The following is a 17,144-nucleotide window of genomic DNA, read 5'->3' as shown; positions in this document are numbered from 1 at the left end:
AATATCTTCGTAAATGTATACTTATTGGTTTTGACGTAACGCCTTTATTTCTTGAGGATATTTTACCTTAAACGCGAGTGAATTCACGTGTTCAATTTGCCGAATTTTTCGACCGTGAGTGCTTCTCTAGCTAGGTGTGAAATTGAAAACAATATCTTTTACATTACCAGGTATACCTACTTATTCGAATTCGGTCGAAATATAAAAATACGAACGGAAATAGTATTTGCGTGAGCAATTCAATTACACCCTAAGGCACCCCCTCGACACGTAAACATTTTCTCCAATTTAAAACCTGAATTAGCCCAGAAGCAAAAAAATTCAGTTAAACTATCATATTTCTTTAAACATTTACATTAAAAGCCTTTCACATTAAATTAAAACTTGACATTTGATACGGAACTGAAGAAAGTGATATCAGGAAAAAATTGTTACGAGCGTTGCGTGCAAATAAAGTACCTGCCTACCGATATAACTAAATTATTATATCGAAGCAAATGCAAATCTAACGTGCACGAAGTGAAAAAGAAGAAAAAGTCGGATTGAAACAGTTTCATGTAATACTATAATAATATGAAAATGTGAGTACTTCAAATGCATAATTACGAGATTTATGGCCGTCATTATGACGCGCTATAATTCATTGAGCATAGTTATTACTCTATCCAAGCTTTCGTAAATGATTACAATGATTAAGAAGAATTTGCGTGCTTGTACAATATGTTCACAATCATAAAGCTTTCTTGTTCGCGTGAATTAACAAATGTTTCTTCTTTGCGGGAATTATTTTAGTGCTAATATATATTTACTTCTTGAATATTAGTTATGAGAAAGGAATTATTGTTTGTGAAGAATACAGAGAATGGTATTTAGCGAAAAAGTCTACCTGTGACTAAAGTACTTTAGTCACTAGTTCTAGTTTAGTTTCAGGCTATAAACAGAAAAACTTTTTTTTTGTTTTTCAAAGTTAAAAGTAGTCCATCCCGTGATTAAAGCCCGTGACTAAAGTACTTTAGTCACTGCTCTGCCTGTTCGTGCTTAAAGTTCAACTTTTTTGTCTCAAAATCGTGGAAAACTAACGTTTTAAAGGTGAAATTAGAAAAAAGTAGTTAATTAGTTAACAAGCATTGAATATTCTGCTTTCGTTTCCAATATCCTAGATACCAGCAAGCAACTATTGCAAAGTGGCGATAAGTACAGCTAAAAAGCGTTTGCCTCGGTACTTATTCATTGTGTCAGAAAAGAGATGCCTTTTGTCTTATTGTTAATAGTCTGTACGGTGAGAGGCTTTTCTTGAGTTTACTGTATTCACGGTAGCTCTCCTTTTCATTTTAGTTACATGTTTCTTGCAACCACCGTTTATACCAAATGTTTTAAATAACAAACAAATAATTTAAACACTTAATATTTATCTAAATATTTCTATATACACTCAATATAATTATACCAAGATATATTTATGTTTATACTCGTATACTAAACGCTGTTTGTAATTATGGCACGTGAGTGATATATTTATGCCTCTAGCCTTTTGCAACCTGAGTTGTGAGGACACTGCCTGGCTAATTTGAAGGCACGTAAACTAAGAACAGGGCAATAAGGAGTGCGGAACAATGCGGCGTTTACTGCGCCGTTGGAATTATCTATCATTTGGAAAGGTATCTTTTGTGAACTTAAAGAGCGTTTGAAGGCGAGGGACTTCATGTTGCGAATAGTAAATGGCCAACGAAACGGCGTGTTTAAAGTTATTATTCTTCAAGTGCCTCGAGTTTCAACAATGGACTAATTAACACTTTTGGGGCGAAAGGAGATAAGAATTCACTTACTGGTGCGATATATTTAAGTCATATAGTCGCGTCGTCATTAAAGCATAAATGGATCCCTACTAATATTATAAATGCGAAAGTCCTGATGTTTGTTACACTTTCACGCAAAAACTACTTAACCGATCATCATGAAAATTTGTACACATATTCTTAGTGGTCCCCGAATGGTTATAGGCTACTTTTTATTTAATAAAAAAATATTTTTAAATAAAATAAAGAAATTGTTTAGCCAATAATACCTCTGCATCTGGCTATTTGACTACTTTAACGCCATCTAGCATTCCAGCAATGAAGCTCAAACCTAAGTACTATAGTACCATCACACTGTATTATCACACTGTATTACCGACAGCTACGTCAACATCAAATCCAATTGACTACACTATGGAGACTGTACACTATACTTCAATAGACTATACTTTCAACCATTTTAAACTTCCCGCCATTCTACTTCATTGATACTTCTTCTGTGACTACAGACGCGTATGGAAGCAACTTCAGTATTTTAGATATTCGCGGGTTAAAGCTAGTTTTACATATTTCTTGTTTTTATGGATTAAAATAAGCGCACGACACAAAATGGTCATTTTATGTAAATAATTATTAATTAACTGATGCAATAACAATATCGGTTCGCATCATATCATCAACCGAAACTCATCGGGCAAGAAAGCGGTAATAAACTACGTGTATGCAAATTTTATTCCATTTAACGCGCGCGTTTGAGTTTTAAACATTTATCAGAAGAAAACTAGTGTGGACGATGGTTTTTACACGATTGAAAACTTAAAAATAAACGCGCACGACTGCAGAGTGATTAATACAACGGAAAAAAACGTTTTTGCATAAACAATTCACGTCTGTCGAGGCGTAGACATCGAGAAATTCTTTGATTCGTATAAAAATAGTTCATTTGCATCTTGTATGCAAGTGCATGCTGCATTTTAATGGCGGCGGTCGTGTCTAGACAAGATGGAAGACATATTGTTGCTAACGGCGGCGCACAGAATAATTAAATTTCTATTTTAGCGTGATTTTTAATAGTTTTTGAGGTTATTTGATTAAAATGAATTTTAGTAATTCTTAGGAAATGAAAATGTTTAATATTTTTGTGTCAAAACTTAGAATCCTTGCCACCTTTAATATTTATTTTTGTTTTTAATCTTGAAATGGTGCACGTGATGTTTGAATGCACACATACACGACTTTTATAAAATTTTAGAATTTTTTATTTAATTTTATCTTTAAACCACCTTATATTAAAAAGTAGTGTATATTTGGTTGCCTATATGCAACTTATATAATATAGGTGTTGAAAAAATGTACATAACCTAGTTTTTGTCTATATTTTAATGTTTTCTTTGTTTATTTAGTTTTTTTTCATAAAATTTCTTGTCTCCTGTGTACAAACGGGTTCTAACGTAACAAAATTCAAAGCATTCTCGTATCGCATATGAAATTTATGCAAATTCACTTGTTGCCTGCGTCGCCCGCTGCCGCAGCTTCCAGAACCTGCAGATACGACGCCATTTGCTATCATGTGTGTGTGCAAAATTCAAGTTTTGATTCTTGCCTGATATAAAACCACTGCTGCGACGGCGACCGGCTCAGTTTCGTCGTGCGCTTCGAAAGCAATTTATCGCTCTTTCTTAATGTGTGCCAACAACGTATGTGTCAATGAATAGTAGGCTTGACGTGTATAAACCCAGTTCGAAGTTTCTGCCAGTCATTCGGTAATTATTTCAGCTACTTTACACGAAAAACACAAAAAAATAAAATAAAAACACGTTTCACAACCGCCATTTTGATTGTGGCATAGTAAACATAACATATGTTACCTCCAGCGGCCATTTTTAATTCTTTTCTTTCATTTCTCCGTGATTTAGATTGGATAAACACCTGAGAACTCGAAAAGGCAGTCGACTTGGCAACTCCGGCAATCGGTTAGAACTGCAGGTGCTCACCCAGCTCCATCACGTGCCCTAGCTTGACCACGCCCACATTAGACACCAGTGACATCTATTAGCATCAATCGCACGCACGTCTAGGAAATTAACCTCATCGCACACCGCACACAGCATTTCAAAATGGTCCAGGGAACTTCGTACGACTACGGCACCAAGGTGACGCCCGCGTCAGCGTCCTCGTGGGAGAAGGCCTCGGCGAAGCGCTCCGGCTACGAAGCCGTGCAACGCGCCGATAAAGAGCGCCAGGAGCAGAAGGCCAAAGAGGCGAACAAGTATGGCGCGTGGGGGTCCACCTTCAAGGGGCGTGATCACTTTGCCAGCATGCATCACTGTTAAATTATTTCAGTAATGCAGGCGATAAAGTGAAAATAATCTAAATTTTGTTTGAATAACACATTACTAAACTTTAAAAATTGCAATTTTGTTTTTGTTTTGTCCGGGGCTGTGTAGCTGTAGTCGGTAGTCATTTTAATCACCATTTCGTTTGTTTTTTTTTTAAGTTTTGTTTTGCACCTAACACATGGAAATAATGCTTTGTACACGTAATAAATGATTAATGATCATATTGATCATATTTTTAATATGTTTTCGTTCAAGATTTGTTTTGTATCGTCCACTGGAGGTGCATCGCTGTAGTTTGGGTTGCATACAACTACTTTTAGTCATAGTTATGATTTATATTGTGCGTTCACTGAGGTGGCGCTGGCGCATGGCAGTAGTTAACCTCTGTCAAATTCGCACAAGTCGCGTGTTCATCAATAAAAGTCGTGTTTCTGTTTGTCAAATTTTAATTTCAAATAGCAAAATTTGATACATTATAAGGCAAAGAAAAAAAGTACATTTTACCCATAAAATAATACTTTCACGAGACAAACATCACTAAATTTTGTATAGAAGTTACGCTCTCCGAATTCCATCTGCTCGCACTTCTCAAGCAATTTGTTACATAAATTTGTTACTAATCATCCTTATATATAAACAATCAGTAGTAGAAAGCCGGGTGCGTACACTTCAACCAGCGGTAAGTCAGTTCAGTGCTACTTCTACAACATCCCATCATAGTACAATCAGAGTCGGATGGTGTGCTCAACGACGTCAAGTTGGTTGCATATATTTTGCATATCTTTTCGTATAGCGTGTATGTGTGTGTCAATGAGTGCGCGCATGCGCACCAGCGCACAGCCAATCAATCATCTCTATACTCATTGTGCGCCTGCGTGCTGTGATAATCTGGTTCGGTTCAACGATTAAAGAAAAAAACGTAAGAAAGCAATATATCAAAGAAAGCGTTCGAAAATAATCCAAATCTAAAAAAATTATTTGCGAAGATTTTTAGCAACTGACCAGGTTGCAGGAGTTTAATAAGTCGTATAACCCACTAAATAAAAAAGGAAGTCCCATGAAAAAAAAATTAATTAAAAAAAATAATTGTTTCGCTAGTTTTTTCTCCCCCAAGAGGTGATTTGAAATTGAGATAGGGCAGTTTTTTGTACGTAGGTATAGTATATATATATATAATTATTATATCAGAGGTTAAGTTATCAAAGTTCAACTGAAAATTTAATCAGGGCTGAATAGGATGCATGTGAGGTGGTGCTAGTGATTGATATATAATATGGTGGTGTTTTCATAGACTGACTTACTCTAATGGGATTCGTTCGTCATCACAAGTGTCGTCGTGTTGTGTCGGGTGTGGTCGGCGTGCGTCACCAGCATGGCACCGACCCTACTTGATGTCGCGCGCCCCCTCATTGGGACACGACAGTTGATACAGCAGCTGCAACAGAGTGCGCGTCGGTCGGCCACTCATGCGATTCTTGGTATAGTAGGGATACACTTTATCATCAGCCAGCATAGACACGCCAGTCGTGTCAAAGTGCAGCCAATCAATGCAGTGCACAAACTGATTGAGAAACGCCGCCGCCAGACAGGGATCACCCTTGCCCTTGCCCTTGTTATCCACATCCACCGACCTGTAGTTCGTCACCTTCTTGTCAAAGTACTTCCACAGCGGCATGCGCCACACGCGATCACCAGTGATGACGCTCGCCTTGCGCACCTGCGACCACATCGTCTGCGAGTTGGCGAACACACCCGAAGCGCCAAAGCCGAGCGCCGAGCGTATACCCGGCGTCAAACTGCCGACATCAATCAACAGACGCGGTTTGTACGTCGCCTGGCCAAAGACAATGCAATCCGCCAGCGTTAGGCGGCCCTCATTGTCCGTATCGGTAATCATTATACTCTTGCCATTCATACCCATCACCACATCGCCGCACTTCATCGCCATACCACTGGGCATATTCTCACACAGCGCAATCACCGCATTGATGTTGATCGGCAGCGAGAGGGCCGAAACGCAGCGCAGCGCGCCGACAATCGCAGCGGCACCGCTCATATCAGCACGATACCGAGACATGCCAGGACATTTCTTCAAGCAGAGGCCGCCACTGTCAAAGGTGATACCCTTACCCACCATCAGAATAGGTTTCATATCTTGCGGGCCTCCACAGTAAGAGATTTCCAGTAATACAGGGGGTTCACATGACCCGCGTGCAACCGCCATGAAGGCATTCATCTTGGCATGCTCAATCCAGTCGCGATCATGCACCTCAACGCGTATCCCGCATGGACACAGCTCATTGACGCACTCCTGCGCGAAATGCAGCGGTGTCATCAAGTTTGCAGGCGTGTCCGATAGGCGGCGCGCGAGATTCTGCGACTCCGCCTTGAACAAGCCGCGCTGGAAGCTGTCGCTATCCGGATCATCGTACAATTCAATCGAGGGAATCACTTTCCAGTGTTCGCGCATCTTGTTCTCCTGGTAGCGCCAGAGCGCAAGCGCAGTGCCTTCGGCAGCCTGCTCGGGAAAGCCAAGGCCCTCAACCAGCACACGCGTACAGCCCTGTTTGCGCAGCAGGACGCCGCCCATGCCGGCAGCCATGCGCACCGCCTCCATACCCTCGTCAATCGCTTCCAGTTCATTATAGCCCAGCTTCTCCTTACCGAGACCCACCACGGCAATGGCCCAGAATTCATTATCGATGTTATTGAACGCTTTGCCCTTGCCGGGATGCAGGCTGGCGCCCGATTGCTTTATCAATTCGAGAATCTTGTTGTCGCATTTGTCGTTGAACTTTTGCGCCGCCGGCGTGAAAACAGGCTCGCCATCTTCGCCCTCGTACACGCCCACAATCAGCCCCTTGCGTTCAGTTGGACACTCGTCGGAGCACAAGCGTCGGATGCCAATTATACGGCGGGTCACGTTCTTGAGGAAACCGCCGGGTGACCGAATCATCTTGCACGTCGAGGGGTTGTTGTGTTATTGATTGGAAATTTGGCGCTACTTGCCAAGTAGCCGAAATAGGGTTCTGATTGGGTTTCCCGTTCCGAGAAAAAGAATGTGTGCACTTCGGTTTACAGCAGGGTGTTACACATTTCACAAAAATAATTTTGAAATTGAGCGTCTGGGTTTTGAACGGTGCGTTTTGTAAAACAAACAGATTTTTTTGAGCGCCTTGCTTTACCGAAAGTGTCAATGGTTACCGCGTTATTCAAATTTTGACCCAGGTTTCTCTAGCAATTTTTACAAAATCAACAGTTTCCGCGGCCATCTTGATTCTATTTAAAACAATTGCATTCAAATCAAACAATCAAGGCGGCAATACAAAATCACGAAACTGTACGAATCTACCCGAAACTAAACGAACAGCAGTCACAAACAAATAGGTTATGTTTATTTACATTCGCATCAGTTGCGATGGCTTCAGGAAGTCAAAGTTTACCTGTGTCGCAAATATTAAAATCCAAAGCAGAATTCGAAGATGAACCCAAAAAGAAATCGCGTGAAGACTGGCGTAAGGCTAAAGAGTTAGAAGAAGCGCGTAAAGCAGGCACAGCGCCCGCTGCTGTCGATGAAGAAGGCAAAGATATCAATCCGCACATCCCGCAGTACATTTCAAGCGCACCATGGTATTATGGACAAAGTGGTCCGACTTTAAAACATCAACGTCCACAAGCGGAGAAAGAAAAAGTCTACTCACATCTTGATGAGTGGTATGACAGAGGCGTAGACACTGTAAGTTAATTAAACTCTAAAAATAAACTAAAAAACTAAAGTTTTATTTTATGTTTAGTCTAAGGTAGTGACAAAATTCCGCAAAGGCGCTTGTGAAAACTGTGGAGCAATGACACACAAAAAGAAAGAATGCATGGAACGTCCACGAAAAATCGGCGCAAGATTCTCCGGTGCAAACATCGCCGCAGATGAATACCAACAGAAGAATTTATCGTTAAACTACGATGGGAAACGCGATCGTTGGTCAGGTTATGATCCACGCGAGCACAGAACAATCATCGAAGAGTTCCAAAAAGTCGAAGACGCAAAACGTGCGTTACGAGCTGAGAAACTCAACGCAAACGAATCCGAAGAGGATGAAGATAAAGACGAGGATAAATACGTCGATGAAGTAGACATGCCAGGCACAAAAGTTGATAGTAAACAGCGTATTACCGTGCGTAACTTGCGTATTCGTGAAGATACAGCCAAATATCTACGCAATCTTGACCCGAATTCAGCGTATTATGACCCTAAAACACGTTCGATGCGTGAGAATCCTAATCCCAGCAAGGATGACACATACGCCGGTGAGAATTTTGTAAGATTCACAGGAGATACCACGAAACATTCGCAAGCGCAGTTGTTTGCTTGGGATGCACATGAGAAAGGCGTTGATGTGCACTTGTTAGCCGAACCAACAAAGTTGGAAATGCTGCAGAAGGAATACGACAAGAAGAAGGATCAATTCAAGAGTAAAGTACAACAATCTGTGTTGGAAAGGTATGGAGGTGCGGAGCATTTAGACGCACCACCGAAAAGTCTCCTGCTAGCACAGACAGAAGATTATATTGAGTATTCACGCTCGGGGAAGATCATCAAAGGGCAAGAGAAGGAGATTATCAAGTCAAAGTATGAGGAAGATGTCTACATACACAATCACACGAGTGTTTGGGGTTCGTATTGGAAAGGCGGTCGATGGGGGTATAAATGTTGCCATTCCTATATTAAAAATTCATATTGTCTTGGCGAGGCTGGTAAGGATCAAGAAGTTGATTTACCACCGTTGAATATTGAAACAACTACGACCACAGTTGATAAAATTGATCCTGTTAAGGATAAAGATGAAAATAGTAGTTCTAGTTCAAGTTCATCTTCATCATCAAGCTCTGAAAGTGAAGATGAAGAGAAAAAGAGCAAACAAAAGAAGAAATCGAAGAAAAAGAGTAAAAAACGTAAACAAAAAGAAAAACGCAAGTTAAAAGCACAGAAAAAGAAGAATAATAGTGATGATGATGATGATAATGATGGAAAAGATAAGTTAAAAGAAGCGCTACGCAAAGAAGAAGAACACCAGAAGCATATTGATGAAGTAATGAAGCTAGACGAACGAAAACGATCTTACAATTCAATGTACGACGTGAAAAAACCATCGGAAGAGGAAGTCGAAGCTTATTACTTGAAACGCAAACGAGAGGAAGATCCTATGAATCATTTTACATAATAAAATGTAAGGTTATGGTATGATATACAAAATGGCCGTTAATAACCAAATAATTTTTCTATTTGAAAATATTTTCGTATAAATTTGCGATATATTAGTTTGATAGCACTCTTCAAGTTGCAATAAGTTAATCACAGCCGCGTTTACATTCCCATCGCAACGTTTCGCCTGCTTTTTATGTTAATATAACATGAAAAGCAGGTGGAACGTTGATGCGAATGTAAAATTTGTCGAGAACTTGCTTGGAACTTGCATGTTTGTCGTCTGTCGTTAATGTAACAAGTTAATTTTTAAGTTAAATTGACTTTGTGTTGGCCAAATGGAGGCCATGTTGGACCATGCGATTGATTAGGTACGCTGTGTTGCGCGCGTCGTCAATACCGCAGTGTTCTTGCCCGACGAAGTTCATTTTGAGACTGTGGAGAGCGCCGATGAGGCCCATTGGTGTGTCCTTGTAGAATTCCATGTAGGTTTGACGCACGTCAATCCATTGATTGAAGTAGGACTCTTTGTAGAGACGCTTTCGCTTGCATTCTTTTGAGGCATGTGCCGAGATCCCAGTCGGACCATGTTGCGAACGTGCAGAGAGAATCGTTTTTCTTGTACTGGGTTGATACAAAGTCGAAATTGTGCAGTTTGGAGTTTTCTTGCACCCAAGAGTCAAATTCTTCGAGAACTGGCTCAATGGTTGATGCATTATTAACTGTGGATTGTTTGATGCCAGTGAGGGATGTGCAGAAGTCAGTGAGGATGGGATTTTCGGTGGGTTTGACGTATTTCTTGAATGTTGAGATGATTTCGCCGCTGGGGATGTGTAGCAAGACAGCTGCGAACTCAATGATTTCATTTGCTGTCTTGCGTGTCATTTTGGTGTTCCAGCAGGTCGCTTCGAAGTCGAGGACGATGAGGTAGTCGAATTGCTGGGCTGGCTTGGTCCGTGCTGGCAGATTGGGTTTTTTTGTCGAGATTGTTTCCATTGCTCCCAATTTTCTAGTGTTGTGCAATAATTTGTTGAAATGATTTCTCAGCTGGGTTGAAATTCAAAAATTTTGAATGAAAGTACTTACAGTGCTAATTCACGCAGATCAGACGAAGTCATTGTTTCGGATAATTGTGGATTACTTATTTAATGTGTCAATTATTGCACCACATTTATTGCAATCGACTTTCAAATGTTTCAACTTCTGTCAGCGAATGGTCAGTGATGTGAAATTCATACAGAGGTTAGGTGTTGAAAATCGAGGGAAAACATATCATAAAGCATAAATTAAAGCTGTATCGGTATTTTTATACGCATTATTAAATTGCTTATGTGTGGTATTTTAATTTTTGATGAGTGGTATCAACCTTATTGCATATTTGATAAATGTTTTTGAATGTAATTAGTAGATAGTCGGTTAGATGGCGCCACGATGCACGTTTTCGGTAATAAATATTGCTTGAGGGTGGTAGTGAGTGCACACCGTGTCTGTGTGGATCACGCGATTTCGCGCAAGAGATAAGTTTGTTTACCTGCAGGTATCGAATCTTTATTTCGTGGATTCAAAACACACCGTTGCTGTTTGTTATGTTAGCATCGTAAATATTCTTCAATTCCCTCATGAATATTACTAACAATTTTATTGGATTATTATAAAAATCATCAAAAATCATTGAAATATATCATTATAATGATATATAATATTAATAAATAAATATTAATAAAAATATTATGTTTAGAATAATATTATTAATAACTTGTGTTAATGAGGAATCGAATAATTAGAATAATTCTGCAGTTATGTATGTTTTAAACAAGAAGTAAGAACAGATTTACGAAGATATTCATTTGCCTCATTGTGTGACCAGAGATGGCGCTAGAATGCAAATATTGGTATTAAATTCACTTTTAATGCATATTGTTTGTTTTCAGTGAGGTTGCGTTAGTATCAGTGAGTGGTCAGTGTTTGAGCGAACTCACCGGCTGCTTTAAAATAAATTCGCTTCAGTAAATAATACGAATTCAACGTGTTGCCGCGAATTAATTAAAACAATACTCTGACAATATAACAATATAAATTAATTAAGTTTATTAAACATCTAAAATAATACATAGCTGAAAATGAATATCAAAATATTTTAAAACATTCTCAAATAAAATTACTCGGTTTTTTTAAATTTTACAACTCTATAAACTTTACGATTCAAAACAAGTCATGTTTCATCCACACACAATCACATTAACGAGTTTCATAACCTCGCCGACGGTCGAACACTGTCAGAATAGTATTTATCAGAATAAAACAGCTGATAAACTCAGCAAAAATGAAAACATACGTGATTAACTGAGAAGTAAATCGGCTAAAAATGGGTAACGAGCATTCGCAAATGTCTGGATTGAACGTGGAAGAGAAAGCCATTGAAGTGACGGATTTCTGGTCGCATCACTCCGCGACTTTAAACACAGGTAACTCAAATGTTTCCACTGTTTCGGTGTTTATCGGTGAGCCCTTGGTTGGAGGATCGCTGTGGATGACGCAAACGCCTCTCGAGAAAGCAAGCAAAGTAAGTTTTCATATTCATAATTTAAACTATATTACAAGCATGAAATTGAATTATTTTTGTGATTTCCTCAAAGAACTTAATGCTGCATCGCCATCCTTGTATTCTAAAATATGTGAGCTCATGGAATAAAGGCTCAAAATACTATCTCGCCGTTGAGAAAGTTCGTCCACTCTCGCATGTACTACAATCACAATCAGTGCTACAAATCTGTATCGGTTTACATTCCATTCTGAAAGGATTGGTGTTCTTACATGAGAGAGCATTAGCATCACATAATAATGTATGCACTGCTTCAGTGTATGTCACCAAAGATGGCAGTTGGAAACTTGGGGGCTTGGAATACCTTTGTAAATTTAAAGATATTAACAATGAGTATATGAGGAAGGCAAGAGGCCATAGATATGAAAAAGCAATTGATCCCAATGAAGATAAACTGTTGGCTAGTAAACAATTGGATTTTATTGATATCTATGCATTTGCAGTGCTTGTCAATGAAGTTTTCAAGCATATCAAAGGCAACAAAGATGGTAAAATCAATTTTTTTAATTTAATCCTCAAAAAATCATCATTTTTGCATCTCTTTTAGATACAATACCATTAAATCAATTTTTGGAACTGTGTAAAACTGAATTACATCATCCAGATGTCCAACAACGACCGAAATTGTCTTCGTTGCTTGACGATGGGTTTTTCAACCATGACTTTATCACAATTCATTCTTTCTTAGTCGAACTGCCATTGAAATCCGATCAGGAAAAAGATCAATTTTTCAGTACATTAATTCCACGTCTAAGGAATTTTAAACAACAAATTGTAGCGAAACAACTTGGTGGTTTACTTTTATCACGCATGGTTTTGTTGAATAAAACAGCGCAGACCAAAGTAATTCCAGAGGTTTTAAATCTGAAAGACAACAATGACGATGCCTTATTTGATGTTTCCACGTTTAGAGAACACATTGTTCCGATTCTTCTAGAAATTTTCTGTGTGCGCGACGCGCAGATACGACTTTTACTCTTGGAATATTTTAATAATTTCATTGGTTGCTTCACACAGGAACAACTACAGAATAAAATCTTACCAGAGGTATTTTTATTATTAAATTAATTCTATTATAAATTAAATTTATTATTAAAATAATTATTTTAGCTGTTGTTAGGAATCAAAGACACTAATGATCATCTAGTCGCTGTTACACTTCGGTCGTTAGCAGATTTAGTACCAATGTTGGGATCAGCCGTGGTGATTGGTGGAAAACGCGCGAAATTGTTCAATGATGGTCTCCCGATTGCGCATAAACCTTCATCTGGATCTCGGCGAAGTTCCGCGCGTGTCAGTTTACATCACATTCCTGCAATTACATCACAAAATGAGAGCGATGTGTTGAGTAACAGTTCCGGGACAGAGATTCCCCCCGATTTGATTCTTAATGAGCGGCCATCTCCTGATGGTGAAGAAGGTGACACCTCAACCATCACAGATGAAGGACTGGAAGATAATCAACTTGACGTTGAAGATAGCGTAGGTTTTCCAAATAACGAAGTCTGGGATGATTGGGATATAAACGATGTGGATAATAATGATGCGACTTCATCACAGGGCGTTGATAATATTGATAGTATTACAAATTTTGTACAATTGTCATCAATGAGTTTAACGGGGAGTCCAAACGATCAAAATGGTAATACACATGCAAATCATAACAATCGCAAGGCAGAACTGCCTGATATACTTGAACTAGATATAAAAAATGTTAAGAATGGCGAGAATTCCGAAGAGTTTGACTTTTTCCAAGACATGGAACCCGTTATCAATACGACAAGTAAGTTTTTAATTAGTGAGGATGTAAAGGCGATGCAGGAGGATGAGTCGGACGGTTATCGGAATAAAAAGATTGTGGATGTTAGTCATACCAGCGCAGCGAATATCAGTAGTACGCTCGATTGGAGTGTGAATGTCAACGCGGAACATCAGGAGGAAGGATGGGGCGATGACTTGGACGGATGGGATTAATGTTTTATTTGTTATTTGATTAAATAATATTTAAAAATACATGTGTGATGAGTTTATTTATTGGGATAGCCTTCAGCGCTTGCCTTTGATTTATGGAGTTACGGGATGATTTTACTCAGTTTGACTAAATATTAATTTCTTTTAGTCTTGAAAAATATAATTTGGAAACAAAAGTTTTTTTTACAGAAGATTTAATACAATGTTATTTTGAGTGTGTTATTTTAATCAAGTTTTGTTGTAGAACATTCAGATTTGAATTAATTACATAGTTTGATTTCATCAATTTTTAAACATAAAGTTATATATTGTGTTATTATATGAGCCGCTTATTTTGAAAGTGGCCTAACTCCATTTATCTTCAAATCGAGATATTGAAAGTTTTGCGTTTCAATGAATTTAAAAATATACGTATAAGATACAAAGGAGTCATACTGCTTAAGCGTATCTTAGGATGTTAAATTTACTGTTCCTGTTAAAGTAGTGGCAATTATTAAGTAAATAACGTGCGTTTCCTTATCGAGAATGGAGTTGGGCCACTTTCAAAATTAACAGCCAGATTCATTATAAAATTTGAAGATGCCCAAGTCCATTCAACATAATTTAAGATGTTTCAAATTGAAGAAAAAAAAACGTCTTCGTTTCACAGGCAGCTTCGTGAAGTAATACATTTTGTTTGTTAAAATCTGCCAAACCCCAAAACTTCTCAAAAATATTCTTTCTTTCTTCTTCATTATAATTTTTTGTGCACGCATTCCGACAACCACAATCTCTGGTTCGAAATTTTTTTCATGAAGAATACTTCCGGTTTAACTGCAATATCTTTTTCCTGAATTCCGTTTTATCTTTCGCACTTTTTGGATATATGGTGCATCAATCTTTTCTCCATTGTTATTTGAATCTTCATCCTCTGACGAGGAATATTATTTTATAACTCTTTTTTTATTCGCTTTTTTAAAATTATTAATTACTATTTCTTTTTCACTATCTGAACTAAGTGGTCTTCTTCGGTTCTTCCTCATGCTTGCATAAATAACATGAAGTTGTACATGTAACCATGGTAACCGGCAAAAAATTGAAAACGGAGTTAGGTCACTTTCAAAATAAGCGGCTCATATATTGTGCTGTTTTACAATGAAACGCGGCCCGATTGACGTGACGTATAGATCTTATCGCTGCGGAGTGCGGGCCGACGGGTAGTCTTATCGCGTGTTGTTGTTTATCGTGTCGTCTCTGCTTTCTCGGCTCTCTCAGCAGAATGCGGGCAGTCTCGCGCCGGTTCGCACGCGGTGTTTGCATCTTAAAACATTTGGGCTAATTAGCATTCGGTGAATCGCGTTTTCGCTAATCGCCCATCGCGTGTATCTATTGTGGAATGTTTGTGAATGTGTTTGCTTGACTGTATTGGGTGTGCGTGCGCGTGTGTGAGTGTGATGCAGTCGGCTATTGATGTAATTGATGTCTGGTAGGTCTTAAATATTTATATTATTTGTTTTCATTAATTCTTTCTTTTATAATTGTTTTTTTGCATTAACAGTTCTTGTATTAAGCTCGAAATTTGCAAGCGTTTGCGTACTAGGACGTAGATAGTGCGGGCAAACGGGGCGTCATAACCTGGGCGCGATGTCTGGCGATGACGAAGTATATTTTCTAGCGGCCTTAATACATTTGTTGCATGTATATAGTAATTTCATTTTAGTTACACTTTGTATATTAGTTTTCCTTAATCAAAACTTGATCAAACCTTCTGAACGCACAGATGCGCTGGTGTCTCCTGTTCAGGGCACCGTATGAGGGTAGCTGTAGAAGTGACTCGTGTTCGGGGCACCGTACAAGGGCAGCGGTAGAAGTTATTCGGGTTCAGGGCACCGTATGAGGGTAGCGGTAGAAGTGACTCGTGTTCACGGCAGCGGTAGAAGTGACTCATGTTCAGGGCACCGTATAAGGGTAACGGTAGAAGTGACTCGTGTTCAGGGCACCGTACGTGGATGATTGTATTGCTGACTCCCATTCGCCAATTTTTAATTATAAATTAAAATTTCATCTCTGTGATTTCCAATTGGAAAGTTAAATTGAACTAGCTTATTTGATGGAGAATTTTTCGTAGATTAAGGCGCTGTGATTCGTTCCTTTCTATCTCTTTTAGTTTACGAGATATTCGCAATTGAAATAAATCGTCAAAAATTGAAAAATTGCCATTTTTAGCACTTTTAGTCGCATTTTTCGACTTTTTACTGTTGGAAATATATTTATTTTATATTTATATCTGATAAAGAATTTTTCAATCTGTCGTAATCAGCAATTTGTTGGTTCCTATCGCTTTTAGTTTAAGAGATATTAATTTTTGAAAATCGTCGAAAAAAAGTATCAAGCACCCCCCCTTGGCAATTTTTTCTTATGAATTAAAATTTCATCTCTTAGATTTCGGTTTTAAATATTCTATCTGATAGAGATTGGTCCGTAGACTAATACGCTGCGATCAGATCTTATTTATCTCTTTTAGTTTACGAGATATTCGCGATTTAAAAAAATCGTCCAAAATTTCAAAATGTCACTTTTTAGTACTTTTAATCGCGTTTTTCGACCTTTTACTGTAGGAAATATAATTATTTTATATTTTTGTCTGATAGAGAATCTTCCAATCTTCTTATAATCAATACCCGTTGGTAGCTATCGCTTTTAGCTTTCTAAGAGATATGAATTTTGAAAATCGTCGAAAAGTATCAAGCACCCCCTGGCAATTTTTCTTAAGAATTCAAAATTTCATCTCCCTTGATTTTCAGATTAAATGAGATAAATTCCCTGGCGCGGCTTAATCGCTCAAAATCGCAAAATTGCAAAAATTAACGGTTGTCGGGGCGGATTGTCCCCGGGGTCCATGGCTTTAATAACTGAATTATATTGAAAGTTGTGTGTATTCGCACTAGTACTCGTTGCGCCAGAAATTGTAGTTTTCTTTGTTATAACTTCATGAACGCGGTCTCAAACTTAGTTGGATACAAAAGATGCGGAATTAAATTTTCCGTCGGGTGGTAATAGTTTGTTGCCGAATTCGCTCCTGTAACCCAAGTAGAAAATTTGCATAAAATTGTAATTTTCCATGGTTTTTTCTGTGTTTGCTCGCGATTCAGGCGTCGCACTAACTTCAGCGTGGCGTCAAAAAAAGATGCGGAATTAAATTTTCCGTCGGGTGGTAATAGTTTAGCAATACGTAACTGAAACGAAGCACAAAATAA

General features: G+C 38.5%; 4 protein-coding genes and 1 long non-coding RNA gene across 5 annotated transcripts; 3 read left to right on the top strand and 2 right to left on the bottom strand.

Moving 5' to 3' along the window:
• Nucleotides 1–3,314: 3,314 nt before the first annotated feature.
• Nucleotides 3,315–4,356, top strand: LOC135790119 (uncharacterized). The gene is made up of 2 exons (XR_010547703.1): nucleotides 3,315–3,559; nucleotides 3,713–4,356. It is a non-coding gene; the product is annotated as an uncharacterized lncRNA (long non-coding RNA).
• A 207-nt stretch (nucleotides 4,357–4,563) lies between these two features.
• Nucleotides 4,564–7,325, bottom strand: LOC135790117 (cytosol aminopeptidase-like). The gene has a single exon (XM_065300170.1). The coding sequence runs from the start codon at nucleotides 7,089–7,091 to the stop codon at nucleotides 5,520–5,522; it is 1,572 nt and encodes a 523-aa protein (XP_065156242.1). The 5' UTR covers nucleotides 7,092–7,325; the 3' UTR covers nucleotides 4,564–5,519.
• An 83-nt stretch (nucleotides 7,326–7,408) lies between these two features.
• LOC135790116 (pre-mRNA-splicing factor Slu7-like) lies at nucleotides 7,409–9,423 on the top strand. Its single transcript, XM_065300169.1, has 2 exons — nucleotides 7,409–7,871; nucleotides 7,930–9,423. The coding sequence occupies exons 1-2, from the start codon at nucleotides 7,554–7,556 to the stop codon at nucleotides 9,352–9,354; spliced, it is 1,743 nt and encodes a 580-aa protein (XP_065156241.1). The 5' UTR covers nucleotides 7,409–7,553; the 3' UTR covers nucleotides 9,355–9,423.
• LOC135790118 (ERI1 exoribonuclease 2-like) lies at nucleotides 9,397–10,649 on the bottom strand. The gene is given in 3 exon segments (XM_065300171.1): nucleotides 9,397–9,893; nucleotides 9,895–10,344; nucleotides 10,422–10,649. Coding segments are annotated over 3 exon segments (726 nt in total). The 5' UTR covers nucleotides 10,454–10,649; the 3' UTR covers nucleotides 9,397–9,649.
• A 629-nt stretch (nucleotides 10,650–11,278) lies between these two features.
• On the top strand, nucleotides 11,279–13,950 carry LOC135790751 (protein-associating with the carboxyl-terminal domain of ezrin-like). The gene is made up of 4 exons (XM_065301023.1): nucleotides 11,279–11,898; nucleotides 11,972–12,425; nucleotides 12,485–12,984; nucleotides 13,048–13,950. The coding sequence occupies exons 1-4, from the start codon at nucleotides 11,701–11,703 to the stop codon at nucleotides 13,909–13,911; spliced, it is 2,016 nt and encodes a 671-aa protein (XP_065157095.1). The 5' UTR covers nucleotides 11,279–11,700; the 3' UTR covers nucleotides 13,912–13,950.
• The last annotated feature ends 3,194 nt before the right edge of the window (nucleotides 13,951–17,144 follow it).

Source organism: Atheta coriaria, unplaced genomic scaffold (assembly GCF_025399875.1).
Source record: "Atheta coriaria isolate IRGN ID8LTWV9N9 unplaced genomic scaffold, Caltech_Dcor_3.1 hic_scaffold_4_pilon, whole genome shotgun sequence".
Taxonomy (NCBI): domain Eukaryota; kingdom Metazoa; phylum Arthropoda; class Insecta; order Coleoptera; family Staphylinidae; genus Dalotia; species Dalotia coriaria.
The sequence above is the reverse complement of the archived record's forward strand: the minus strand, read 5'-3'. Positions and strand labels throughout refer to the sequence as shown.

Coding starts and splice junctions, on each gene's coding strand:
- LOC135790117 (XM_065300170.1), bottom strand. CDS start 7,091: ATGATTCGGTCACCCGGCGGTTTCCTCAAGAACGTGACCCGCCGTATA.
- LOC135790116 (XM_065300169.1), top strand. CDS start 7,554: ATGGCTTCAGGAAGTCAAAGTTTACCTGTGTCGCAAATATTAAAATCC. Junction 7,872..7,929: donor ATGACAGAGGCGTAGACACT/GTAAGTTAATTA, acceptor TTTTATGTTTAG/TCTAAGGTAGTGACAAAATT.
- LOC135790751 (XM_065301023.1), top strand. CDS start 11,701: ATGGGTAACGAGCATTCGCAAATGTCTGGATTGAACGTGGAAGAGAAA. Junction 11,899..11,971: donor CTCTCGAGAAAGCAAGCAAA/GTAAGTTTTCAT, acceptor ATTTCCTCAAAG/AACTTAATGCTGCATCGCCA. Junction 12,426..12,484: donor TATCAAAGGCAACAAAGATG/GTAAAATCAATT, acceptor CATCTCTTTTAG/ATACAATACCATTAAATCAA.